The sequence below is a fragment of the Amblyomma americanum genome, chromosome 1 (genome assembly GCF_052857255.1).
Source record: "Amblyomma americanum isolate KBUSLIRL-KWMA chromosome 1, ASM5285725v1, whole genome shotgun sequence".
Taxonomy (NCBI): Eukaryota; Metazoa; Arthropoda; class Arachnida; order Ixodida; family Ixodidae; genus Amblyomma; species Amblyomma americanum.
In genome coordinates this window covers 61,436,026-61,463,476 of record NC_135497.1, presented here as the reverse complement: position 1 = coordinate 61,463,476, position 27,451 = coordinate 61,436,026, and the positions used below count along the sequence as shown (strand labels likewise).

Genomic DNA, 27,451 nt, shown 5'->3' with positions numbered 1-27,451 from the left:
TCAAGCAGAGTTTCTAGCAGTTGTACTTGCTCTACGCAAGCTAGACCCCTCTATTACAGCAGTTGTAGTAATTACTGATTCTTTATCCTTGTGTTCGTCCCTCGCTGCACATGACGGTCCCATTTTAACAACTTTCTTATCCCTACTTCCTCCGCATTTGAGCCTTGTTCATTTAGTATGGGTTCCCGGTCACAGCAGTGTGACAGTAAATGAGATTGCTGATAATCTCGCAAAGGCTTCCCTCAGCGGCCCCGTGTTGCCAATCATCCCGGCTACAGCCTATATTACAGCATCTAGATTTCGGCGACGTGCGTTTTTAAGCACGCAAGACACATCACTTTTAACATCGGCGGATTATGAGCACCTTAAATATTATTGGAACAGGAAAATTTGCTGCTCTCGGCAGCTTGAAGTATCACTGACGAGGCTGCGCTGCCGCATCCCCCCTCTAAATTTCTATTTACACAAGTCGGGTTTGGCATATTTATTTTATGTAGTGTACTATTTACCTCCCCCCATGTCTTTCTTCTGTCCCCTCACCTCTTTTATTTCATTTCTCCCACCTGCCTGCTATCCTTTCTTTCCGCTGCCCCAGCTCAGGTGCCGCCGCACGTGATGGCAGATGCCGGGGCTAGCAAAAATCTTTTACCTTCCTTTTATTATTATTCTCCAAAATTTTAAAATCAAAACACTCATCCCCTTTCTGTTCATGACGAAAAATTCACCGGTGTTGCGCTCCCACGTGCTTTTCCTTTTTGTTAACTGCGTTCAGGTGAATAGCCACCCGATTCTTGGCCGATCCCCCAGTGTGGGTATGTGCCATCTTTTGATAGGCTAACAACATCAACATCACTATCATCACTACATCATATTTTTTTTTATAGTGAGACGCGTCCATCTCCCCCGTCGCCCCTAGACGTCGGCAGGTAAGAACTTGGTTTATAGGGTTTAAGGTCCCAAAGCGACTCAGGCTGCTCAGGCTATGAGGGACGCCGTAGTGAAGGGCTCCGGAAATTTCGACCACCTGGGGTTCTTTATCGTGCACTGGCGTCGCACAGTACACGGGTCTCTAGAATTTCGCCTCCATCGAAATTCAGCCGCCGCGACCGAGATCAAACCCGAGAATAAAAATAATAATAATTGGTTTTTGGGGAAAGCAAATTGCGCAGTATCTGTCTCATATCGTTGGACACCTGAACCGCGCCGTAAGGGAAGGGATAAAGGAAGAGGTGCCGTAGTGGAGGGCTCCGGAATAATTTCGACCACCTGGTGATCTCTAACGTGCACTGAGATCGCACACGGGCGCCTTAGCGTTTTGCCTCCATAAAAACGCAGCCTCCGCGGTCGGGTTCGAACCCGGGAACTCCGGATCAGTAGCCGAGCGCTTAACCACTGAGCCACCGCGGCGGGTGAACCCGGGAAATCCGGCTCAGTAGTCGAGCGCCCTAACCACTGATCAGTGGTGGCTCATGAGCCACCGCGGCGAGTACTATTGGGCTCGGACGAGTATGGGCAGGGAAGAGAAAAAAAAAAATCTTGGACGGCTGAAAGCGTTACTGCGCCCAAAGAGGAGCGTCTGGACGCAAAGGCGCCCGTGTGCTGTGCGATGTCAGTGCATGCGAGATCTCCCGAGCCCTCAAAACACTTGTTCGATCCCTCCAAAGAATTTAAGAAGCATTAAGCTAAGGTGCAGCGATGACCCCGACATTCAGTCCAAGCAGTCGAATGGGCTAGCTAACTTGCCTTAATCCCTTACGCTTATTTGCAATAAAGTACATGTCAGCCGGAGCCTTCCACTACGGCACCTCTTTCTTCTTTTACTCCCACCTTTCTTCCCTTTTAGGGCATGGTTCGGATGTCCACCGAGATGTGACAATTACTGCGCAATTTTCCTTTCTTCAAAAACCAATTTTCTGTACCCACTGAACCTGCCGCGGTGGCTCAGTGGTTAGAGCGCTCGGCTACTGATCCGGAGTTCCCGGGTTCGAACCCGACCGCGACGGCTGCGTTTCGATGGAGGCGAAATTTACGCTAGGGCGCCCGTGTGTTGTGCGATGTCAGTGCACCTTAAATATACCCTGGTTGGTTGGTAACAACTTTATTAAAAAGTCCTGCAGAGCTTTCGCCGATGGGGCCTTAGGTCCCCCACGTGGGGACGTCGAGGTGTTGCCTCGCCGTCGCCTCGCGGGCCTGCTGGACGGCCCAGAGTTGGTCACCGAGACTGGGGCTGCGCAAGGCAGCGGCCCACCGCGGCGGGAGGGTTCTGGAGTTAGCACCGTCAGGGTTTTTGCTACAGTCCCAGAGCATGTGCGGTAAAGTTGCTATAGCAGTGTGGCAGACCTTGCATATATTCGTCGGGTATGTTCCGGGGTAGAGTCTGTGTGCCGTTTTGATGTACGTGAGCGTCTGCAGTTGTCTGAGGGCCACCGCGTGCGCCCTGTCCAGCTTGTCGTTGGGCGGAGGGAAGGTTCAGCGGGCCAGGCAGAGGGCCTTGGTAATTTCGTTGTATGTGGTCAAACAGCCTTTGCTGCTGTCCCATGGAGGCCGAAATTATTCCGGAGCCCTCCACTACGGCACCTCTTCCTTTCTTCTTTCTCTCCCTCCTTTATTCCTTCCCTCCGCCGATATGTGAGACAGATGCTGCGCCATTCCTTTCCATAAAAAAACTTTTTTTTTCGGTTAAACCGCTCGCTTATTCGCTCTGGAATTTTACGCGGACATATAGCCCATATACAATGTACAGTATAGCATTTTCAGTTCCAAGTTTGCATGATGTGTGTACCGTCCTGATTTGGTCAGAATTATTAATCCGCGTCGTCTACAGCCTCGTGCCCCCCTCCCATAACATGTAGCCTCGCAGAGCGCACATTTTGCGTTGCAGCAGTTTGAAGGGAATGAGAGCCGCCGGGTGAGGAAGAGGAGGATAAACTTTATTTTCGTCGACAAATGTAGCAGATGGTGTGGGATTATAGCCCCATCAAGTGGCCTGAGCCCGTGGCGTTCGGGCGGGGTGAACAATACATGCTCAAGCCCAAAAAGACCACGCAATTTACCCACAACACTAAATGAGCCACCATGCCATAGAGGCGGACCTGTACCAGTCGCAAAAACAATTAACACAGAACCGGCGATTGAGCGGCGGGAGGAAATGCTGTCCGGCTCAGACCCGAAGGTTCAGCAGGAGCTTCCCGAAAGGGCTAGAGCGGCTGAAAGATGCAATGAACTCTTGGAATGGGGACCAGGGAACCAGGGGGAGCGCCCACCAATTTTAGCCCCAATTAAATTGCTCTCTTCAAGCGAACGACAGAAAAAAAAAAGAAAAACGTCTTGAGGGAAATTATTTGTCACCCTCTTGATTATTTAATCCGCCTAGTGACTTATAGGAGCGATATATATTGTTTATGACGGCTGTGCGTGGGTATACATAAAGGAGCCCAAGGAGCCCGAGATGAAAAAAAAAAAAAAAAAGCTCGGAGCAGCGGCAGCAGCTCGCGATGGCTCGCGCTGCGCGCTGGATGGCTCGCGCTGCGCGTTTATCTGACTGACTGGGCTGCTTTAGGTGTTCTGCGACGGAGCTCCTCTCGCCGCCTCAGTGAGGCCGCGGACGCTGGTACAAAACCACAGTTGAGATGACTGGTACCCGAGCATTCGGTGCCACTTGTTTACTACTTTGAACTGCTGGCTATCCAAGTGAGTACAACTGTTTTTACAGAGCTTAACGTACTGTACGTGTCTTATCGTGCCTCCGCGCACGCGCTGCACGCTTCAGCTGTAAACGCCATTAACATTTCCAGTTTAACGCAGAGTCCCAGCGCCACAGCGTATTAACGAAACTGCCTTTATTTCGCTTCCTTCGGTGCCGTTGTGATATGCACTGCAGGGGCCGAATTCGCAGCACTGCCGTCTGCTCTCGTACTTACCCTTGTGCAGGGATGGAAGCTGGACAAACAAAAAAGGCGCCCCGTTTAGGCGGCATAGTTCGGCGAAATCTCCCAGGCAATAACGTAATTACGCAGCTTTTTTTTGCTTTCGCCGCGTCCGGCTGCAGCAGATAGCGTCGTCGCAGGATCCTGGCTCGATCACTGCAGTAATCGTCTGCGCTGTCTCGTTTCAGGAAGCCGAGATGGAAGTTGATAGCCGTCCCTCGGGTAAGATATTTTCTATAGCTTCCTCAAGTTAATGTGTGCTTATGGTTTTCCCCGATGAGCACAAGCATTGCTTGTTTGAGGCGCCCCCTTTGGAGGGGTCTTATCGGTGTGGGCTGCACCAAGTGCAAGCGAACGTAAACTAACATTAAACTTCCCACTTTCAGTTCACAGGGTGCATTTTCAGGAGTCCTTGGACACGTTCGGTCATGACTCCGGGATTTTGGTCCAACCACTGAATGACGTTCTCATCAACGCTCACCTCGGATTTATCCAGGTAAGAATGACAGGCCAGCAGCACGCGCGCCTGTTTCACTTTGCAACCAAGAGGGTGGTTGACCCTTTACCTTGCAGAAGAATGGCAAAACAGCCGTCTGCGCGGTGTTTTCCAATTCCTGCAGCATGATCAATCTACCAAAGCACGCGTTTTTAATTGGTCACATATTTTCTGTGTCATATGCTGTAGTAATATCTGTTTCTTCTCTTTGCGATGTAGATACTGTGCCGCACTTAACGATCTTGGAATATGCAGAATTGGATAAAATATTCCTCTCACTTCTGGCCTTATATATACCAGTCGCCAGTGTATATATGGCAGCAATTAGTGTGAAAGTTTGGACACTGCAGGCACCAGTCCAGTGGCACCGCATGCAGTTTTAAGTAAAGAGTGAATTATTTCACAAGTGGATGCAGACTGGTAACAAATTGCACAACAAAACAAGAAACCTAATAAATGCAAGAAAATGTGGGAAAGAAAAAAAAAATCCTATCTCCTACCCAGACAATGCGAAACACAGCGAGGACATCTTCAGATGGTCCAAATGCCCTCATTCCAAATAGGATATAGCCTCATTATATTTTGAGTGCATCACAACCAAACATCCCTCATAAGGATGCCTCCAGTTTGTATGTTCTCTGATGCTACGAGGATGAAAGTTGCTCAAACATCCTACAAATTCCCATTTGCAGGACAATATTGTGGCATTGAACTGAAATCAAGCCAGCTAGCATCTGCTAGTCTTAAGTGCATGTTTTTCTTTAATTTTTAGGTTCTAGTAGATAGGAATTGTGGGAGGCTTGGTTAGAGTCTTTTGTGGCTTGTGCAAGGAAAAGAAAAGCCACTGTCTGTGCATGCAGGAATTTTCATTTTCTTTTGTAATTTTTGGTTTTTGGAAGCCTATATATTTCGATGTTCTGCAAATAAAAATTTCAGCTGATAGTCTGCAGTTGTGGTGTCTACAGTACATCTCTCTGCCAATGTATATGCTGCTGAACATAAACTAGAGCAAGTGTGGCCCTTTACAGGTGCCAGGTCAACTGACTGTACTAGGCACACAAAGGAATAAGGGAATCGTTGTCATCATGCTAGCAGAACTTGGCACATGTCTCAATCTGTTTTCTATTGCTTTGGGTAAGGAGGAACCTGTCATGAAAAAAAGCAAGCAAAACTTATGTATTCAACCCTCCACCCCTTAGGCATCAGATCACATGTGAACAGTGGAGTATAGATTCCCTGTTTCTGTACGCAATAAACTTGCATGTTCAGTCATGAGCAGAAGTTGGTGCATTTGTTTCTACAATAAGTTTCTTGCCTAACTGGCTTCAAATGGCTCATTGTCCTACTGTGGTTCACTTAATTTGGCAGTTTTGAGACTTGTAACTGTCAAAGCAATGAACAATGAAAATCGCAAGTTCTTGAACTTTTCAGATCAATCACCGGTATGAAGTGCGCTTCCAGTTCGACTGTCCCCCGCATCTAGGTAGCCTTTCAGTACGAACTCAAGACCCACCGAACCTGAACCTCAGGGTGGTGGAACTGAAGCCAGTGGTTTCTACAGGTAAGGTGGTTTGGCAGTTGATCTACTCATTTAGCTGTCTTCTGTTATTGCATTTGCTGTCCCCCGTGTATCTTTACTTGGAGTGCCACATTTCTTGTGAATGCTGCCAGCAGGAGCTTAGAGCTTGTGGCAAGCACGTGTCTGATCACACATGCTTTCTATATCTAATGAGCCACTGGCTGAGATGTTCTGTACGCAGCTGCTGCTCAAAACTGATACTTGGGTGAACCCGCCCATCATTGTCATGCTGTTTTAAACATGCTGTTGCTAGAATTCACAGAGGTCACAAGATGAAATTACCGTTGTTTTTGTACCATGACTATAACCATTCAACGAAGTTTAAGAGCAGGTTTTTATTTTGACTGCAGAGAGTGATGTTAACAAATGCTTTAATTTTGGGGATTTAAATGAAATGCAGTGCATACCTTATTTGGACGATATTTCATGAGAGTGATACAACTGTTTTGTTGGTTGCGAAATGCACGTGTGCGCACCATGGGGTGTTGATTTTTATCCTTTAGCAGGGGTGCTAAAGGGCACTTTTTCTACGAAAACCCGGTGTCGCCCAAAAGGTGACGGCGTTACAAAACTCTCAGTTGGTCGAAACAGTGTGGCGTCATCAAAGGTGGGAAAATACGAAATGTTAACCAGTAATAGTTGGTACTGGTACTCGCAACTACACAAAGTACAGAGGGATAGAGTAGAATTAAAATAGAAACAAAATATAATTGAATTAGATTGGAATTGGAATAGAACTGAAGTGCTTTTGCATTAGCTGCACATAAGTTCCTCAAGTGCCCCCAGTAATTTTTTTTCCTTATCCAAAGGAGGGTCCTAAGTTCGAAATTCAGCAAAAATTTGTCATTTCAGCTGTGATTCAGCCATGAAAACTGTTCAAATTAACCTGAACAATTAATTTGACCAGAATTTTAGAAAAATTGTGAAAGCTTGTTTGCCAGAGACCAGGATGTTCAAAACCAGCTTAATTGAATTAAACGGTGACGTCTGCTGCGGTAGCGGTAAAATGGCATCGGCTATTAATTATTGGTGAAGGATAGTCCAAATGTGGTGTGTATATGCATTTGTAGAAAGTACTAATTGTGTAACATGGCCGTGAAATTCAGCAGCAGCTGAAATTCTTGAGAGACATAGTATAAGAAAATGGTAGTCATGCCACCCTAACATCACTGCAGGAGTGCTTCTCGCCAGCAGATTGCAGCCAAGTTGCTGAAAAAAATGTCAGCATGTGTTTAAGTTGTGACTGAAAATTCCAAATTGGTTTGTGTAAAATTCTGTTCAATTCGAAGTTTTTTGACGGTACCAACCGTTCAGAATTTACCATATAATTCATAGGTTTCTCTGTGTAGTGGAATGTTGCATCAGTTCTGCACTGCCACTCTTCCAAAGCTGGGTTTACAAGCTTGCACTGACGTTCCTGTTTCTGGTTTGCTCACTTGTGTTATGCCTGGGGGATTTTCCAGTTCCAGATGCAAGGCTGCCGGGGTGGCTCAGTGGTTATGGCGCTTGGCTGCTGACCCAAAAGACGCGGGTTCGATCCCAGCCGCGGCGGTCGAATTTCGATAGAGGCGAAATTCTAGAGGCCCATGTACTGTGTGATGTCAGAGCACATTAAAGAACCCCTGGTGGTCGAAATTTCTGAAGCCCTTCACTACGGCGGCCCTCTAGCCTCAGTCGCTTTGGGACGTTAAGCCCCCATAACCCCTAGTTCCAGATGCATCCAAATTCCCACTTCATGAAGCCAGTTTTGCTCGCTTCCTTGTCTGCAGTGCGAGCACTCATGTGCATGTTCTTCTTTCTCGTGATGAAGGCTTTAAGAGCCATGTGTTGTTATGCTACAAAAAGTGGTGCAACACAAATTTTAACTTTGAGCTCAAGAGCAGACCCACCACGGTGGCTCAGTGGTTAGGGCGCTCGGCTACTGATCCGGAGTTCCCAGGTTCGAACCCGACCGTGGCGGCTGCGTTTCGATGGAGGCAAAACGCTAAGGCGTCCGTGTGCTGTGCGATGTGGGTGCACGTTAAAGATCCCCAGGTGGTCGAAATTATTCCAGAGCCCTCCACTATGGTACCTCTTTCTTCTTGCACTCCCTCCTTTATCCCTTCCCTTAGGCGCACGTGCTGTTGTGCTGTTGGGCCCATTAGGATAGGTGAGACAGATACAGATACTGCGCCACTTCCTTTCCCCCAAAACCAATTTTCATATCATTTTTTCAAAAGCAGATTTAAAGGTGTGTTTGACTAGGAAGCTAAGTGGTGTTTCGAAATGTCGAAATTTGAGTCCACATCCTTCACTGCACTCTTCATTACTCCACATGATGTCACCCAGACAGCAGCATAAGCTTGAGAACGAGCGTTGCCAATCATTGAGCTATATCGATAGAGATGCACGAATATGTTGTGCAGACACTGAAACCAGTGTGACTGAAATTCTGGTGATCAGTGATGGTGACCGTAATGATTCTGCCCCGAGCTCTCGCTTTAGCAACTGTTAATCACGAACATCGGCTGCAGTGGAGGCAGTGGAGTGGAGGCAGCTCCCAAGTGCTGCGTGCAGTTTAGGAACCTTTTGTGCTTGCTTCTTCTATTCTGCTTCCTTTCCGGGTAATTAAAAAATTAGCTTAATTTTTCCTATGGTCTGGAAGAATTTGAATAAATGAGGTTCTTCTGGATGCTAGTTTGTTGTACAGCACAAAATGCAGACTTTAAGTAATGCTGTGGTTTGTCAAACCAACATCTTTTTTGTATAGTATTAGCTAATCTAGTATTGAAGCCTGTGCAGATTGTTAGCAGCTTAGAAATCCTGTCAGGAGCGTACTTAAATTTTTTCCTCCTTTTTGAGTTTTTTGCAATATTGTTACTATTTTATGTTTTAAATATTGCAACATTTCATGTCAGAATTTTCACATCTGACACTTGTTCAGTAATCAGATCGGTAGTAACAAGCAGTGTTCAGAATGACTTAACACAACTATGTCCAGGAGGGACATAAAGTAGCTCTAATTGGATTGCTAAAGTGTTTTACATACGGAGGAGCGATGTAGAGACCATACCCGTCACGGTGGCTCAGTGGCTTTGGCGTTCAGCTGCTAATCTCTAGGACGCAGGTTTGATCCTGGTCGTAAAAGTTCAGTTTTTATGGAGGTGAAATAAAAAAAAAAACGCGTGTGCTGTGCGATATCAGTGTACATTTAACACCTCAGGTAGTCTAAATTCAGAGCCCTCCACTACGGCGTCCCTCATAGCCCATGTGTTGCTTCGGGACATTAAACCCCACAGTTTACTATTTAGATGGAGATCATTAGAAGCAAGGGCAGATTTATGGGCACTTCTTGTAAGGGGTCCTTTAAACCTGCCCCTGGTTAGTCCATGTCAGGTAACATGAAAATGGAGATTTTAGTTCCTAAAAGCTTATTTTAAGGCTTGTAATATTTTTAAAATTTATACCTAGTCTTTAAAGTAGCTGTTTGGATGCAAGTGCCCTGTAATTGTTAAATTTGGTGGGCCAAACTTCTTATAAGGTGGATGAATGCTTGAGCTCATTCATTGCATGTTGAGAATGCCATCTTGAGAAGCATTTGAGATTTTAGTGCATTATAAAATTCATCATATCATTCTTGGGAAGCTGGTTTGTTTTGCAAGCTTACCTTTTGCATTAAGCCTACTGACACAAGTAGGAGAGTTCACATTTCCAGGCCTACTTTTCTCACCATTATTGGACACCATAATTTATTTGTAATTACTGCTATTTATGGGTCATTCCACGCCAAACGTCCCAGACGTTGCGCTCGACCATCTCCAATTTCTTAAAAAAAAAATCATGGAAAATTATCGCAATGTGCGTAATGAAAGCCTGAAATATTTTTGCCAAAAAAAAATTTATTCGTGAGGTGAGAGCAGTTTGAATTTTTAGAAAAGGCAAGAAATTAGGCACTGCTCAATAATTAATAACAAGTTCCAAGTTTTACAAAACACTTCAAAATTTTTTTCATTGACATTTGCACAGATAATGCCTTTCGATATAATTCGCTGCATGCAGCTTTATAGGGCATAAATATTTCTAAAAAAATCTAAAAAAGTATGAAAATGTACCTTTCTTGTCGTTTTTGTGTTAAATACCAACTTGCTCTCGGAAATTTGGAAATAACTGTTTTTTTCCTCTAGATGTCTAGTACCTGTAATAAATGTTACAGGTGATGAAACTGCGTACACCAAAGTAAAAAAAAATACTAAAGTTGTAAAAAGTGCGTTTTGAGCCAAAAACATTAATTAATATCGCCCTGAGGGGGTCCAAGTAAAAATACAAACAATAGCGGGTTACATAGAACAGTTTATTGCCTTTCATTTCTGAAATTTTTGAGGTAATTTTTGCTTAAAGCGAGAAAATAATTTTTGAAAGTTGAGCTCTTGGGCCGCAAGCTGCGTCGTCTCTTAACGCCTCTTCACCGCAGAGCACGACACTGCCGAGACTGTAGCCACGCGAAATCTATAGTTCTTGTTCTTAAGTGTGGTTTGCACTGCAGGGAAGCATGGGAACATTGGGAAAATATTTTCTTAATGTTGCTAGGGCTGTACATGCCCAAGTGAGCTAGTTGTTCGGTGTGGTTTTGTCGCAGTCAGTCATTCTTGTCGGCGCCATGACAGACGTAATCACCAGCATAATAGCTTGAGTGACGCCGATCTGGAAATGACCAGAACGATCCGGTGTTGAAACAATTCGCAACGCAGCAGCACCATGTGGTGCCTGACCCTTGTGGCCATCAGAGGCTCATGCCTGGTCGTTTCCGATGTGATGTGTTTGTTATATTTGATTTAATGGGTGCAATTTCTGCGTTAATACTCCAGTGACAACTGTAGACGAGCCACTATGCTGGCGAAGCACTTTCATGCAAGCGACGCACCCATGCGCGAGCGGGCCGCGTTCACCACCAGAGCTTCTCGCGTTACTTGCCGCAGCGGTGTGCACTTCACACCTTCACATGCATGCGCTCCGAGGCGCGCCCTCTCCGCGATCTTTTCGGATATAAATAAAGCACTTGTGATACGCCTGCCATGCCAGCTGGTCATCCCTCCTCGTAGTCCATGCGAGACAGCACGCTGAATGCCCTCGTTTTTTTGTCCTCTTGGCTGCCCCGCACCAAAGAAAATCTGTTCGAAATTCGAAAGCGAAAACAAATGTCGTTTATTGCATACCATCCGCCGAATGTCGCGCGATATCTTCTTTAGCTCCGGCCCTAAAAATGCACGACAGCGAACGACAGCAAACGAAGCTATCTGCCCATAAGTGTCATGCCATGCCAGGTGCCGTGTTTTGCAATGAAGAGGCGTTAAGGGACGACGCAACTTGCGGGCGAAGAGCTCGACTTCAAAAATTTTTTTCTTGCTTTAAACAAAAATTACCTTGATAAAGATTTCAGAAATGAAAGGCAATAAACCGTTCTATGCAACCAATTATTGTTTGTATTCTTACTTGAACCACCACGGGGTGAAATTAACGAGCGTTATTGGCTCAAAACTCTCTTTTTTTCACTTAGGTGTAGGTAGTTTCATTACCTGTAACATTTATTATAGGTACTAGACATCTAGAGGAACAAAACGGCTATTTCCGAGAGCAAGTTGATATTTAAAACAAAAAACGACAAAATTGGTACATTTTTATACTCCTTTTTAATTAAAAAATATTTATACAGTTTAAAGCTGCATCCTCCGAATTATATCGAAAGACAAATCTGTGCAAATGTCAGTGAAAAGAATTTTGAAGTGTTTTCTAAAATTTGAACTTATTAATTATTGAGCAGTGCCTGACTTATCGCCTTTTCTAAATATTCAAACTGCCCTCACTTCACGAATAAATTTTTTTCTGGCAAAAATATTTTAGGCTTTCATTACGTACATTACGATAAGTTTCCATGAATTTTTTTGAAGAAATTGGAGATGGTCGAGCGCAACGTCTGGGACGTCTCGCATGGAATGACCCTTATCTCAGCGAGGACTGTGAATAAAGCAGATTTAATATTGGCAAACCTTGGTCTATTTAAGAAGAGTGTGATGAGCGGCTAGTTGGTATGGCACGACCTGAAACATGAAATGTAAAAACCGTCCTGCGTGTGCTAGTCCAGTCTACTTCTGTCTCATTTCCTGGTGCGGTTTTACATTTTTGTTTTAGATCTTGGTTGATTATACAATGCAGAATGAGCATGATTACAGCTGCTGTTAGCCGATGTTCCTGGTGTGAATGCTAACATTTGGAGATTTGTATATGTGTTAAAGAGAGTGACTGGGAAAGCATCATGGACAATGTGCTATTCTTTGCAGGTGTGAATAATTACTATATCGTGTTGAACTGTACAGTTATTGTTCACAAGTAGTGACATTTTTCTGGTTTAAAAGAAAGGGTGGCTGTTACCTGGTCACCACGAAGCTTCCTCTCCTGGGACTTATTAAAAAAAAAGTCTTGCATGGTAGCGAATTCCAGCTTACTACGCCATTTATTTTTTTCTTTTTTGCAGGGCTGAAGTATGAAGTCGTTCTGGAATTACTTGCCTACAAAGAGAAAATACTTCGGGAACAGCTTGTTCTTCAGTCCTGCAACAACCCACTGCTTACTCTGACACTTGTGCTCAATGCCAGGGTCCTTGGTAAGATGTTTTTAGGTTAAAAGATATAGAATTGCTTAAAAAAAGGGCATTAGCATATAAGAAAATACTTGTCAGGGTATTGCTTAAAAAGGGGATACAATAGCCTGCAGCACTTAGGGAAAATGAGTGATCTTGTGTTATAATTTATGTGCCACTGCATTTTACTTCATCAATACACCTTCTACTTGGTGTGTGATGCCTTCCCTTGTGAATGTTTTTTTTTTATTTATTTCTATATTGGGTGTGTGATCAGCATAAATGCCTAGTTGAAAATCGGCATGTTGTTCCTATGTCCATTGACAGTTCCTATGCCATTAAGAAGAGATGGTTTAGTGCTGGTCCATTGTGGTAGTTGTTGTGGTCTATACTGCCTCACTATATTGAAAAACATCTCTGCTGCTTCAGCAAGCATGTGACAGAATATGTGATGTCTGCTTCTTGTGCACCTGAACTGTCTTCAGCTTATGCTACTGCTTTGTGCTGCTCCAAGAGAAAACATGTCACCTGTAAAAAATATAATAGCTAGCATATTTGTGGGGTCATCTTTTGTATGCAATGCCAGCACTTGCTGGAACATGTAACCCACTACACTGAGCCCTGTGTACGACTTGCTTCCCTTCAGTCGCCTGACCTGCGATGGTTCAAATGGTGGGCTAATGTGAGTGGCAAGAACGAAAAACTATGTATGGAGCTATATGGGGGTGTGCAGAAAGTTAAAGTTATGTATAGCAAAAAGAGGCAGTTGTCACATTTCAAGAGTATAGGATCCTTACTTCATTGCTGCTGCCAGGAACCTAGCTATGCTGTTCACTGATATTTCCTTCAAGCGGAATGTGCAAGCCGGGAGTGAACATAGGGAGTAATAAACCTTCTGGTAGTTCTCTGGTGAAATGTTCAAAGCTGAGTACACAACTCAGCTTCAGTTATATTTTTTTATCAGTGATTGATGCTGACAAATAAGTGCGGGCCCTTGGGGGTCAAGCTACCATGGTTTTACTAACTGTGCAGCCTGACCTGTTCACTTCCTTAGTAGTGACTCTGCTGCACAGTGATGTGCTTCTCCTTCACTGCCATCTAGGCAAAGGAAAAGGCACGCCATTCCTCAAAACTGGCATCCACTGCATTGGAGTTGAAATGGAGGAAGAATCGGACCTGAGTGACTGGCAAGGCTTTGACTAAACCAGTGCCGGAGTCCTTCACTGCACATGAGCAGTTGCAAGACTTCAAGCTGCCAACGTGATGCGACTCTGCAGTGGTGACTGTGCAGTGAGCAAGGCAGTGACTGATATGCCCGGTGATGCAACATTGGATGGCATTTGCACAAGTTGACTGAAAAAAATTTTTTTTTGCCAGGTTGGCATTTGCTTACCTTAGCAAGCCATGGCCACCATTTGTTCAAGTAATAACATGGTTGTAAATTCTGCTGGGCTTGAACATGAACTGCCTGCGCTGTACTTGCTGTGTGTGCATTTCCTCTCATGCTCATGTCTGCCTAGTCTGCACAGCAGCTACTAAACGGATGGCTGGCCAGCAGTTTGCGGGGCTGTCTTTGTAGGTAAAACACTTTACCTCTGATATTACTACACCAAGTTGGCAATGATGCTAGAAAAAGAAATGCAGGGGTTTTTCTTTGTTTTTTGGGGTTGAAGCTTTGCTTCTTCAGCTTAGTTTAATTATAAGGGTAAATATAATTGCAACATGATTTTTCCTGGTCGTACTGCTATTGCTTCAATAAGAAAGCTGGGCAGTGACAAAAATAAGTAGACAAACTTGGGAGTTGGCATGTTGCTAGGCATAATTGAGTAGCTCCTGCACCTTTCTGCTTGTCCAGTTGTTGCTCAAACATTTATGGTGCTTTGCAGCCAAGTATTATAAAAATGCTGCTGTAGCTAATGTGTCCAAGCACATGCAAAGATGCAGCTGGCGTAGACTTCATTGTTGATTGTGAGCCAAATGAAGCAGTTTGTACAATATGCAGGGGAACTTTTGTTGGAGATGTAAATATGCGAGACAAGGAGAAGGTCATGGCTACGAGGAAAGGAAGGCACAGTAACTATTTTGCTCCCGAGTGGACACCTCAGTCATGCCGCATGCAAAGGGATGAAGGGGGAGAAAAGTCTACGCCAGGAAGCAGCGGGCTAGTTCCCCGATACTTAACAAAGCCCGAAAATGTTTACTTACTTAATGTTGCCATAACCATACATCATTTGTGCCCAAACACATACAATATCCTCTGCATTAATTCTGACACTTTTCAAAAATTTCTGCAATACTGCTGGTTTGTTTGCACTAAAATATTGTATGGAGATTGCATTTTGAGGTCTGCTTTGTATGGTGATACATTTGATTGGCAGTTGCATGGCCTGTGCAGGAGATATAAATTGCTGTTACCCGCTAGACCAGCCCCCTTCAGGCACCGTGTGTATTTTATTTTCTGGACTGAAATTTTGCATGGTGCGGACTATACATGACTGAATTTTTCAAGATTCTTTGTTGTATTCAAAAAAGTTTAGCGTGGCTGTCGAAGTACAGTAAACACTCGATCTTAACGAGCAAATTTTGGTTCCCTGGCAAGTACCCATAGGGTTCAATGTTCTCAATAACCCGAAATAACGAAACAAACATTAACTAAACCCGATTTAACGAAGTTTTTCGGGAAGAAATTAGTAAGAAAAGAGGTGATTTCTCACTTATTTTGCCCACGATGTACACCAGCTTACAGGCAGCATACACGAGTAACATGTAGGTGCCCAGGTTGTGGCTCTGGTTTAGTTAAGAAGGGACTGCAAGCTGTGCCACTGCACAGATCAAGACTCTGCAGTCAGCGGCGCTTCCCACCTTGGCATTGAATCCATTTTACCGGATCGCACTTTCACGCACAAGTAATTCAGGCCACCTTCACGGACTAATCATATGCGCAAGCACGGGTTATCGGCAAATAGGATGCCACAGTAGCTTTTGAGCACAGCTACGTTGCGATTTTAGATTTCGAAGAGCGGAAGAATGTCTTCGATTTTACGAATTTCAAGATTTAATGAAATAATTTGTGGCTGCTCTTCGCTAAATCAAGTTTTAACTGTAAAAAAAAAAAGGGGGCCATGCTGTTGCTGCGACATTTTGCAGTGTTAAATCGGTCAGCTTCGGTATGCAAGCAAATGCTGCTGGCAGTACTCGAAGTGGCTGCTTTTCAGTGCTTAGATTTGTGAGCACACGCGAAAAATTTCGATGAGTAACGCCAGAGGCGTCGTAGTCTTCCTTGAAGAACGGTTGCGGTGGCTGCAAAAAGAGGAAGGAAGATTCTTCCCGGCAGCATTCCAGCTCAGTGAAGTGGAGCGTGCGCAAGCAGTCAAGCTGAGCCGAGCAGGAGAGAAAATTTGATGTCGCTGGAAAAATGCATGGATGTTGGCTGCTTCCCTGAAACACCTAAAGAACTAGACTGCTTTCTTGAAGCATCAGCGGACAATCTAAGAAACTTATTTCCAGCCAAAATTCCTCCTCGCGGACTATACACCGGGTGCGGACTATATAAGGAAAATTTTATTTTAGGCCAAAATTTGCCCCTGTGGAATATACACCGAGTGCAGACTATAGTCCGGAAATTACGGTACATTTGCACACATCCTGAATACTGTCAAATCCCTGTACAGAAATGTGGGCACTGTAATAAACTACCAAACGTGGGAATCAACTGTGAAAACATTTCAAGCCAGGCGTGCGAAAGGAACACACACACAAAAAAGGTTCTTAACGCGACAGCAATAGAGTTGCCACACCGAAACCATGCCGATGTCGGAGACATTCCGATTTGCACAGAGGTTGCATGACCTTGCGATGTCGTCACGACCTGCCCACCATGGCAGGTGGCACCTGGCAACCGGGTTGTAAGCAGCCTGCCTACGATGGTAGGTGGCAATTAATGATTAGTCGAGAGAGGTCACGTGACGTCACACGTTGTGAGCAAAACCTAAGCACAAATCAAAAACCGAACAAATGTGTGATATATGCAAATGTCTGCACTATCACAACATAGCGGATTCAGTGAAAGCTTGTCAATTCAAACCTAATTCGAATTTCTGGATAATTCGAACTTTACGACATGGTCTGCCCATGCTCCAGGAGTCTATGTAAAATGTAGCCCTCTAATTCGAATGGGTTGTGCCACCGACAATTCCAACTACACGCTGCCCCTCCTGGGCAAGCGGCGAACCCAGCAACGCTCCCGCTTGGCTGCACCACCTTTTTGGAGGAGATTTGTTGAGGGCAAAATAGGCGTGCGAGATGCAAGGCCGGTAAATGGGGAGGGGGCTCGCTCTTCGTAGAGCTTTAGGCATGAAATGCTTTTAGCTCCTGTTATCGGCAGCACTGCAGGTCACCATGGCGCCAGAACTGAGAACATGGAGGCGAACCTAAACGAACTTTGGCGAAGATTTCAGTGCGCATAGTGCTATGTGCAGCGCGTGCACCTAACAGCAGCATCTTCATAGTCACGTGGTGCGCGAAGCTATTGCATAGCATGAGGGAGCCCAAGTTTTGCCCTGCAGCCAGAGAGGCGGAAGCGCAGTTCTGGTGGCACTTGCTAGGCGACAGTTTCGCTCGAGTTGACGTCATTGCATAAATGCTCGCGAACCCTTAAACACAGGTCACATCTGCGTGGCCAGTAACCAGCTCTATTTTGTTTGAGGTGGTCGGAGGTGACTGTGAATGTCCCAGCGTTCTGTGTAGCACGTGCTGGCACCATACCCTCTTCTTCAGCACGTGGCGAGCGCGGGTCGCCATACATAAAAAACAGCTAAAAAGCTGGGCGCGCAGTCTCTTGTGAAGAGCTAAAGGAAGGAAAAGTGGCCGTGAGGGACACTACCCAAGACTGTGCAGCCACGGCGTTGCAATTTAGAAATGTCTGCGGTCATTATCGCGCCAAAATGCTTGGAAGATTTAAGCCAAAGTCGACGCCAGTGCGTTATCGAAACAGGATATCGTCGAAAAGCATCCTCACTGGTTTGACAGTTAGCGACCGGATTGGAAGGCTGGAAAATTGGTGTGGCCATCATAGGGACTTCCGCTTTTCGGGCTAAATGGTCCTGCGAATCGTGGAGGCCACGCTATCGTTTTGGTCGAAAAGTGGCAGTCGCACGACGGTCACATGCCCTTAGGGACTACGGTGAGGCCCCCTTGTTCAATTTTGAAGGGCCTTCCGGAAAAAAAAAAAAAAACGCAAAAGATGATGACTGAATATTTTAGAACAATGAAATACGGTAACCTCGCTACCCGACTGCTTCCCGGTCGCAGTGTACCGAATATTCTGTTCACTTTCGTCAGTTCGAACAAACTGCATTAGAGTCCTCGTGGAATTCCAATTAACGAGCTTTTACTGTACCTGCTACTGCGGTTGATGGAGCAAAAATTGCAAAGGCACCAACGCAAACACACACAGAAGTTGCAACAGAAGCTGTGACAGTTGTGAAATCTAGTGCTATCACATTCCACTCTGAAGGTGACCTAAGCATTCCCATAATTTAAGATGGGTGCCTCTGCATTTTACGGTAGCTCTGGTACAGCTCCCGTCAGTGCGGATTTTCTTGTTTTGCAAGGATGAGTGCTTTCAAATACTTAAAATGTGCTCGTTTGTTTACATAACAAGTTCTTATGACAGGAATGAGTGAAAAGCAGCATAATTGATGTCAGTGTTGAGTGAACGTGTGGTTAAGCATCTGGGAGGGTGTAAATATTTTCTGCACAATCTTGGCATGCTCCTCAAGGTATCCGAAAATTTTAGGACCCCCCCCCCCCCCCCCCCCCCCCCCCCCCCCCCCCCCCCCACTGTCTTTCCCTTTTGAATAATTTGCACTTGAAGGGTTAGACAGGGGGCTGTATGACTGTTGCCATCTGCAAAAAGAAAGCAGAGAGCAAATGTGTCTTCTCGAGGCAGATGGCGACACTTTCACCCTTGCAGGTGATGGCAAGGTTTCCATTTCTACCGTACAAAGCAGGCCAGTACCAATGCCAAAGCAGTGCTGTGCCAAACAGACAACAAAACGCATCTGTGTGAAATTTGAGTAAGTATAAACCAGAAGTATAGAATTCTTGAAAGGTGTCAAATCTGCAGCCCATTGCATTTTGCTGGAACCAGTGGAGGTGTGCTACCATGTCCAGAATGACGTACAGCATGCAGGTGTGTGCCAAGGCGTGCATCATGCTTTGCAACGGTTGCGACAGGGCTTTGCCGATCATGCAGAGCACTGCACCCCATCTGTTACTGTTGCCCTTGCAGTGTTTTATGTTCAGCTGCAAAATGCTATGTGCAAATAAGTGATGCTCACCAGTGCACTGCTCTGTGCTACTGCTTTCGCATAACACTCAAACGGCAAAAGGGAGGAGGACAGTCAGTATGTATATAAACACTGAGGGGGGGGTGCCATGCAAAGCGAGAATGGTAAAGCCTTCTCCTCATTACTGCAAAGTGTAGTGCACTTTTATGCCCCAACACAGTTTGCCAGCGCAATTAGTCTGACATACTGTACACAAATAAGTTAAATGCAAGTTTGTCATGGTAGTACCCCCTTTGCCAAAAATTAGAGGACACTTAAGCTCCGCCGTAAGGGTATGACGCGATAGCGCAGTGGGTTAGGCTTTTCATTCTGAGGAGTTTGACACCTTTGAACCCCTTTTCCAATTTTTCATTTCTTTAATTAATCAATCACACACCAATCAGTCAGCAATCACTTGAACCACAAACTACCATGATACTTTTTTTTTTACGTAGCCCCTGATTATTTCCAACATGCAGTGCCGACTACTACTACGCCGACGGCTTTTCGACCGAACGAGCTGTATACGGTGTCGCGTGAAAGTAACCAAGCAATGGGGTTTGCTTCTTAGCCATATTTTGGAGCCCTTGCGACACTCTTACGAACCAAAAGGTCCCAAAAGATGAGGACAGGGGTTCTCCTTGACTTATGCAGGTTTAGAGCTCAAAGGCTGCCATAACTGCCCTGCTACATGTTAAGAAGCAAAACCCATTTATTAGTTACTTTCGGCAAAGACAGTACATAGCTAGTGATGAGAGAATATGTTCTTTGCTGAAAGGAGTTGAGAATCTGTGCTAATCTTGCCTGATTTCACTCTTGTGCCTAATGTTTAATGCCTTGGAACATGTGCGTAACAGCCCCCTTCAGAAAGTAGTTAGGATTTTTGCATTCAAGACTTGGGCATGCCACAAACTTGAGTGCGATGTGCCATAAAAAAATTCATTGAAATAGGAAGGCACAACATCATTTCTGTGTTTTTCTTCAGTGCAGTTTCATATGCAAAGCCTATATTGGCATACCCCCTCTTCTACCTAGTTTCTGTGGCACCCCTTTTTGAAGTCAAATGCTTGGCCATATGACTGGAAGAGACCTTTGGCATCATTTGTGAACTGCTGTGTCCACAGCTACTTTAGTAGTAGCCGACCGATTTTTTGGACTCCAATAATGCGGACTTCAGTGAGGAATCGTCACGTATCTCATAGGAACCTGTACATTTTCATGACCGATATTTCGGACTCTGTGGAGTCCAAAAGTTCATTTTTCGGACTAAGATAGATGCCAACATTACTGTGGAGATCGTTCTTAAACCAAAAGTTCGTTTTCTAGGCCTAATATAGATGCGAATGGCATCGCTGTTGCAACCAACCCATTCCCCGCCGCCATGAAAGGCGCCATCTTGGATTTAAACAGAGACAGCGGGTGCTGACTGCAGTGGATCAGACGGACTGGCTTAGGGAGGGGGGTGCATTTGGAGGCACTCTCGTATTTCCGTGTGTTACCTCTGTCTTCGCGAGTGTCGTTGCCCATGCAAACTGACTGTTCTTGCTTCACGTGGCATGTGCATTTGTTTGTGGCAGACCTGTAGCCATGTCGCACTGTCTGGTATTGTTATGTAAGGAGGTGCGGACATGACGAAAGCATGACTGTGGCTTCATAGAGGTTAGGTTAGGTCCCATGTTTCTAGCAGACATGGGGAGTGGTGAAATTTGCTATTTTTAAAGCCCCCCCCCCCCCCCCCCCCCCCCCCCCCCCCCCCCCCCTCTTTTTTGCAGAAAAAGTTGTTTACGATTTTTTCGGACTGCTCGATTATTTGGACCACTTTCCGGGTCCCGCCAAGTTTTAAAAATCGGTCGGCCACTTTACTACTGCTTTTGCCTCTGTTTTCACATCAGCGGATGACAAATAGGCATACGTTGAATGAATCAGGCACATGCGCCTTGTCCTTTAGAATGCTATACTGCTTCCATCAGACTCCAGCAGTCACTACCAGAAGTCTTTACAAACAAAGTACAGCACAGGTTCCCATACAGAATCATGGGGTTTATGAGGGATGCTGTAGTGGAGGGCTCCGGATGAAATATGACTACCTGGGGTTCTTTAACATGCGCACAGCCTGCAGGCATTTTTTGTATTCTGCCTCCATGAAAATGCGGCCTTCGTGGCTGGGTCCAACCACAGCAGCCCCTACATTCGCACACTGTTAGTAACAAGACAAAGGATCACTTGTGGTGAATACCCTTTTTGAACTTGAGCCAATGTATGCTTCGCATGCCCAGAGAAACCCACAGATCTCTTGCATTTTTTTGTGTGCTGTACTGAACAAGTGTTGCGTCTATGAGCCGAGTGCTTTTGTGGAAGATATGTGTGTACAGGACATCACAGAAAAAAGAGTCTCGAGTTTCTTTCATGCACAAACAGCAATAAATTTTGCACGGCAAGTGCATGGTACATCTCAACGAAAAGTCGGGTCTGGTGTTTGAAACCTGCAACTGACAGTGTCATGTCCATCTTGACCATAGATTTAATGTCTTATAAGGTACACTGGTGTAATGTGTAAGGGTTTTGTGCTGTATGCTTTACTAGATGCCTCCTAAATTAGGCACTGCATGATGCTCAAGTCTTGCAGCCAGTGAAGTGAAATGCAGAAACACACAGAGACACTGTCTACATAGCACAATCACTGGGTGTGCTCCATACTGGATACGTTTTATTATACATGAAGTAGTCATCACAGTTAAGTAAACTTGAATGAAATATAATGAGAAGTGATGCTCGAACGCCAGCAATTACTGCACAGAGCCATTGTTCCTATCAGCATAAGTTAAAATAAAAACAGCTTGCGCAAAAAATAAAAATTGGAATGGTAAAAAAATAATCTGGGCTAATTATGTTTCACTACTAGCAACCTGCATTCATAATCAATAGCTAAATCTATGTGCAAAGTTAAACCGTACTTGGCTTGTGCATGCGTAACCAGAACAAAACATGATCATCTGAAGTGACATGTTCCATTTGTACTCTAGTAAAGGATCACATTCTGGGCAGCAGCCCGATCCTGGCGTGCATTTCTCCAGCTTGTGAAGCTAAGCACAGATGATGTAGGTGACATTTATCCATTCCGGTCTAATCGTGCTGTGTGCTCTGCCACCAATAAGCGAGAATAAGTTACACTAGGCTAGACAATGTGCAATGCTTCAAAGTGCCAAAATAGGACTACAGCCATGTGACAGTTGAAGAATTCTGCGTTTCGCTTCAGCTACAGTGCTTTGGCAGCTAGCATCAGAAGGCATCTGCAAAGGCAGGATGTGAACATTGAAGTTGAGTTGTTTCAACTCATCCAAACCAAGTGTGGCTGATATGTCCTCCACGGGTTTTGCTTCTGGCAGATCCTGAAATCCACACCACAGTCGGAGGTTTAAGATTCACAGATATCTTTGGTTAGAAATGCTGAACCCAGCATGCTATCAGCAACATATGAATACATGATGCAATTTACACACCTGTGTTAAAAATGACCAGTAGTAACGGTTTAATGCATATGTCTGGTTTTTGCTTTAGACTATCAATGCCGTTTTCAAGCCTGTTATTTTTGTCTGTTTTTCTTGACAAAGTGGCTAACAGTGAATTGCTGCAGTGCTCAAAGTACAATGTATACCTGCAGTCAGATGTTTATGGAAGGAAATATTAGCAAAAAAATTTAATTTCAACGCAGCCTTTCAGTGCACCAAGGTGCAGATACATGCAGCCCAACTGTAATTCCGTGAATTGCACAGTTCACCATTAAATCTTTAACAGTACACTTTGGATGCAAAGAAAAATTCTCGACAGAGTGGCCTTCCACACATTTTTGATGGCACGTATAATGAGACTGTACTTACCTGCTTATTGGCAAGCACAAGAATTGGCACATCCTTTAGACGTTCATCTTGTAGGATTCTGCGGAACTCGTGAGCAGCAGAACGAAGCCGTTTAGTATCGGCAGAGTTCACCATGTACACAAGGACACTGGTGTCATGAAGAAAGTTGGGCCAGTAAGGTCGCACGGTTTCAGAGCCACCCACTGAGGAAAGAGCAAGCAAATGGGCAAGTATTGGCAGTGCTTCTGCTGGGAGGTTACTGAAATAACAGTGCTATTCATTAACCATTAGTGAGGCGTAAAATTTTGTCTCATAAGCACACAAACTGTACATTTGCACTTAAAATGATTCGAACATCACTTTCATGCCATTTTGACCATTGGTTTTGTAGAAAAAAAAGTGGGGACAGACTTTGTAACGAGACTTCAAATGTGGTACTTCTTTGTAATGCTGTCCTTCTGATGTATAGGAAATTTGCATTAGAACTGAAAATTACTTCAAGAACTGTTATCAGGCAGTTGACTGATGGAAAAGCTAAAATGCACCGCATCAATCTGTACACATGCTTGTAAAAAGATACAGCCAAAGTTGTAACCCAGCGCACATCTTGTGAAACAAAAACAATGCTTAACATCAAAATAATTACCCGAATTTTGCAACACGGGTTATCTTTCCTTCATTTTTCAGTTTAGACTAATAATAATTGTTTCTTTTCATAACTAAGACCGACACAAGGCATTCGGAACACATCTGATACCTTGAAGTTTGGTTTGTACGATGACGTGTGTCATTTCAACAATGGTAACAGAGCGATGCTAGACATGCTGAAGCACAGCGGGATCAAACGTGGTCTGCACACACTGAAAGCTTGCCTGACAGGTGACCAACAGCGCATCTGGGAAACTTCCTGAAGAGTAATGACGAGCTGAGCTATGATTATGTATTTTATCCCTTCTGCACATTGCTTTAAGGAATTTGTAGTTATTTGTAGTAGTAGCCGTTTTTCTCGAATCTCACTTTTTTTGCCATTCCTGCTAATACGAGCAATCCCAACTTAAAAATGCCTAAATGAAAACAGTTGTTTTTGGTCATTCCACTAGTATACAATGACAATTGATTTTATAATTATTTAGGTTCATTGCACAGCTCACGTCTTTATGTACTATTGGGGACAAAAGTTTCTGGGACGCGAGTTCTAGGAAAAACGTTTATTGCAGCTCCACCTCGCTACCCAGTCGCCTGATATTGTGAAGAGAGGAAGCATTTAGGCCTTTAATGCTTTTATACAATATCAGGCGACGGGGCACCGAGGTGGGGCTACAGTTTAGTTTATAGGGGTTTAACGTCCCAAAGCGACTCAGGCTATGAGGGACGCCATAGTGAAGGGCTCCGGAAATTTCGACCACCTGAGGTTCTTTAACGTGCACTGACATCGCACAGTACACAGGCCTCTAGAATTTCGCCTCCATCGAAATGCAATTTTCTTGAGAATGAGTCTCTTGCTGCCAGACAAGTATGCCCAGGAAGATGGTTTATGGGGTTTAACATCCCAAAGCGGCTCTGGCTATGAGGGACGCCGTAGTGGAGGGTTCCGGGTAATTTCGACCACCTGGGGTTAATCTTTAACGTGCAATGACATTGCACAGTACACGGGCCTCCAGCATTTCGCCTCCATCAAAATGCGACTGCCACGGTCGGGATCGAACTCTTGTTTTTCGGGCCAGCAGCTGACCACCATAACCACTGAGGTGAACGTTTAGACCATGAGTGGGGTCGTGCGGAGACCCAGGGGGCCTGCGGGCCTTGAATTCTCTTTCTAAATAAAATTTTACCACCACCACCGCAGCGGCGCACGTGCCCAGAAAGAGCCACAGAATCAATTTTAATGCAGTTGTCCTCAGTGTCCATTTAAACCATAGCTTTTTCACTAGTAATAAAGCCTCGCATCCAAATGCAACACCACATGTTACGAAGGACATCCATGTGAAGGACACAGCCTTAACTCGGGGTAGAAAACTTAAATTAGAATCAAACTGCCTGTAGTAGTTGAAAGACAATGTAGGAACAAGAAGAAATGAGCCCGAACTCACATTCCCAAAAGTTTAACGATGAACCGTTCTCAGAGTTGATGCAGACCACATTAAAGCCCTCAGTGGGAGGAGGTTGGGTTGATGAAGCATCTGGTCTTGACAGGTGCAACAAGAGGCTGCTTTTTCCAGAATCGTCCAGTCCCAGGACAAGGATTCTTTTCCCTCCATCTGCACACTGCATATGTTTATTTGATGATGCAGATTTTAACCTGAATTTACCCAAGTAAAAACACACAGCTGCGATCTAGTTGGTGCCAGCTGGTTTTTGCTGAAACCAGTAAGGCTTTAGCTAGGACCAGCAAAGCCTGAGCTGGGGCCCAATGAATTTTAGCTGTTGCAAATTGCAATACTCGTATTTAAATGCCCCAGACAGAAATACAAAGGTGAGGCACATATTGACAGCAAAAGTGCATGGCACAATGAAGTACGTGTGAAGGAAAACCAGTGCAAGGTAGTCCTCAAAAATGTCATTCCTGCTGCAGACTGATAAAGAATTATCTCGCGAGGCCACGTGGCTGTTTAATATGCAGTGATCAGCCCTGATAGCAAACAACTGCATACAATAGCATACAACTGTGTTTCCTCGTCAAACCTTACCATATTACAATTGTTGTGAGGAGTATTCATTTTCACTATGTTCCACATTTGCATTGAACTCACAATGCAGGCTGCAGAGTGGACAAGTGGTTCTTTGACTATACATTTGAAACTTCATATGCCAACTTCAAAACTTTTGCTGTTATAGGCTCAAAACGTACACTAGCTCTTGTAGCATAGTCAAATATATGGAGTACATGTACCCTCTCTACTAAGTGCAATAGTGCAATCTTATCTGGTAGATTGTGTTATGTAGCCTTGATTGCTTTCGGTGCTGCTGAAAAGCATTGCAATACAAACAAGCCTGCTTCAGTGAGCTTGCTCGACGAACGCATGCAGTCCTTAGACACCTAGTGGACACAGCAAGTGCGGCCCAACTGCAAGCATTACAGTAAATTTAGGTAACATTTGTGTTGTATGCATATTTACTTGATACCACGAGGAAACTTGGTACCGGCATCTAGCTACAGGCAGTGTCAGTTTTTTTTCCTTTTTTAATGCTGTTAATCCCTCGCATGAAAGTTGTTACAGGGAGGGAACAGAACACAACACAATTAAACTTGATAGTTCATAGCGTCAAATTAGATGCTCGTTACACAAATCATCAATCGAGCATTCGAATTTCTGAAAACCTGTTTGAACAACAACATTACTAGGCAAAGCATTCCAGATGTAACGTCGGGAAAAAAAATACCGAAAAAAGTCCACACGTATCATAAGGCTTTTGTGTCATTCACTTGGGTACTACTGCTGGTGACAGTGCTGTTCACTAGCTTTAATTAGTAACCAGCACAACAGCTATTTTTATTGGCTGTGGCTACAATTACATCCAGACGGAACAGGAATTGCTGCTAGAATTCTGTCCAGGCGCAACAAAAATCTGCCAGTCATGTCCACATGGAACAGTGACCGTCTCGTAATGACAGTGAAGATAACCTGACAAAACAAAGCCACGCAGTGGCAAATACTGGTACATTCTGCGATGCTGCACACTGGTACACCTGGAGAGAACTCTAGCACCAGCTGCATTCTTGCTGTGGAGTTTTCTGCGACATGAAACCTAACCTAGCCAAACCCAGCTCGAGATGGGTGTGAAACAAAACCACGCAGCAATGTACCATCATACATGTAGCGATCGGTGGTATGTACTGATGTTAATAGTCTGATCGAACCCTGAAGGGGCATTTGGCACGGGAGGTTTGTCCTAGAGGGAGAATTGGGGTCTGGTATGGATGGGTCTGTAGCGCCACGTAAATGCTTCGTTTGGAAGAAACCCTAGCAGCAGCGACGTCGTTACGGAACGCTAGACACGCTTGCTCAGCCTTCTACCTAAAAGCAATTTTTCAATGGCACAACCAAAGGTTTCGCAACCAACACTTGCAATTTGAACGCTGCTAGGAAATGGAGACAATTTAGTGGCTATGTAGGTACGCAAAAATGAGATCTTTTTTTCTTTCCAGAGACTGCGGAGTAGAACTTTCGCCCGCTGCATTCCTCAAGAAGCAGCGAAGAAACTTCGGACGCAAGACCGGCATGCACAAAACAGTTCTCTTGCAGCACTCATTCTTAAAAGCCCCATTGGACAAAAAGTGAAAGTACAACACATTTCATTCATTGGCACAGTTTTTAGCATACACGCCTTTCTCTTACCGTTTCTTCCACGCTGCTGTAATACTTTCGAGACCTTCGTTTCCAATAGTAGCGCAACGTAAAGCACGTCGCTACACCCACAATAACGCAACTTCCTATGAGAAAAGATTTCCGCGGCACGCTTATGCTGCCAAGTTTGAATAAAACACTCATGATAACAGCTCGCGCGCAGTTACTGCTATCCAACAGCGTGCAATCACACGCCGAGTTTGTAGAGCGGCCGAGCGGCAGCGGCAGCTTTTCGAGAATGGTGCCAGCGCCGCTGGCATCAATTTCGAGGGTGCAAAAATGCGGTGGCTGCTTGAGCGTGCTAA

The 27,451-nt window shown here is 44.8% G+C and overlaps 2 protein-coding genes across 5 annotated transcripts; one reads left to right on the top strand and one right to left on the bottom strand.

The window, feature by feature from the left end:
* Positions 1 to 3,514: 3,514 nt before the first annotated feature.
* LOC144112869 (adipose-secreted signaling protein) lies at positions 3,515 to 14,092 on the top strand. 4 transcript variants are annotated; one of them, XM_077645686.1, is made up of 7 exons: positions 3,540 to 3,690; positions 3,931 to 4,004; positions 4,115 to 4,148; positions 4,313 to 4,422; positions 5,854 to 5,983; positions 12,510 to 12,638; positions 13,717 to 14,092. In XM_077645686.1, exons 2-7 carry the CDS (start codon positions 3,933 to 3,935, stop codon positions 13,815 to 13,817), a joined length of 576 nt encoding a protein of 191 aa, XP_077501812.1. In that variant the 5' UTR covers positions 3,540 to 3,690; positions 3,931 to 3,932; the 3' UTR covers positions 13,818 to 14,092. The 4 variants fall into 4 exon arrangements, with proteins under 4 accessions (XP_077501815.1, XP_077501812.1, XP_077501814.1 ...); XM_077645688.1 differs by having other exon boundaries at positions 3,553 to 3,690; positions 13,688 to 13,816; XM_077645687.1 differs by having other exon boundaries at positions 3,565 to 3,690; positions 3,881 to 4,004.
* Positions 14,093 to 21,599: 7,507 nt separating this feature from the next.
* On the bottom strand, positions 21,600 to 27,418 carry LOC144112871 (uncharacterized). The gene is made up of 4 exons (XM_077645691.1): positions 27,138 to 27,418; positions 24,891 to 25,065; positions 22,822 to 23,003; positions 21,600 to 22,332 (listed from the first exon to the last, which is right to left on the bottom strand). Exons 1-4 carry the CDS (start codon positions 27,288 to 27,290, stop codon positions 22,138 to 22,140), a joined length of 705 nt encoding a protein of 234 aa, XP_077501817.1. The 5' UTR covers positions 27,291 to 27,418; the 3' UTR covers positions 21,600 to 22,137.
* Between the last annotated feature and the right edge of the window lie 33 nt (positions 27,419 to 27,451).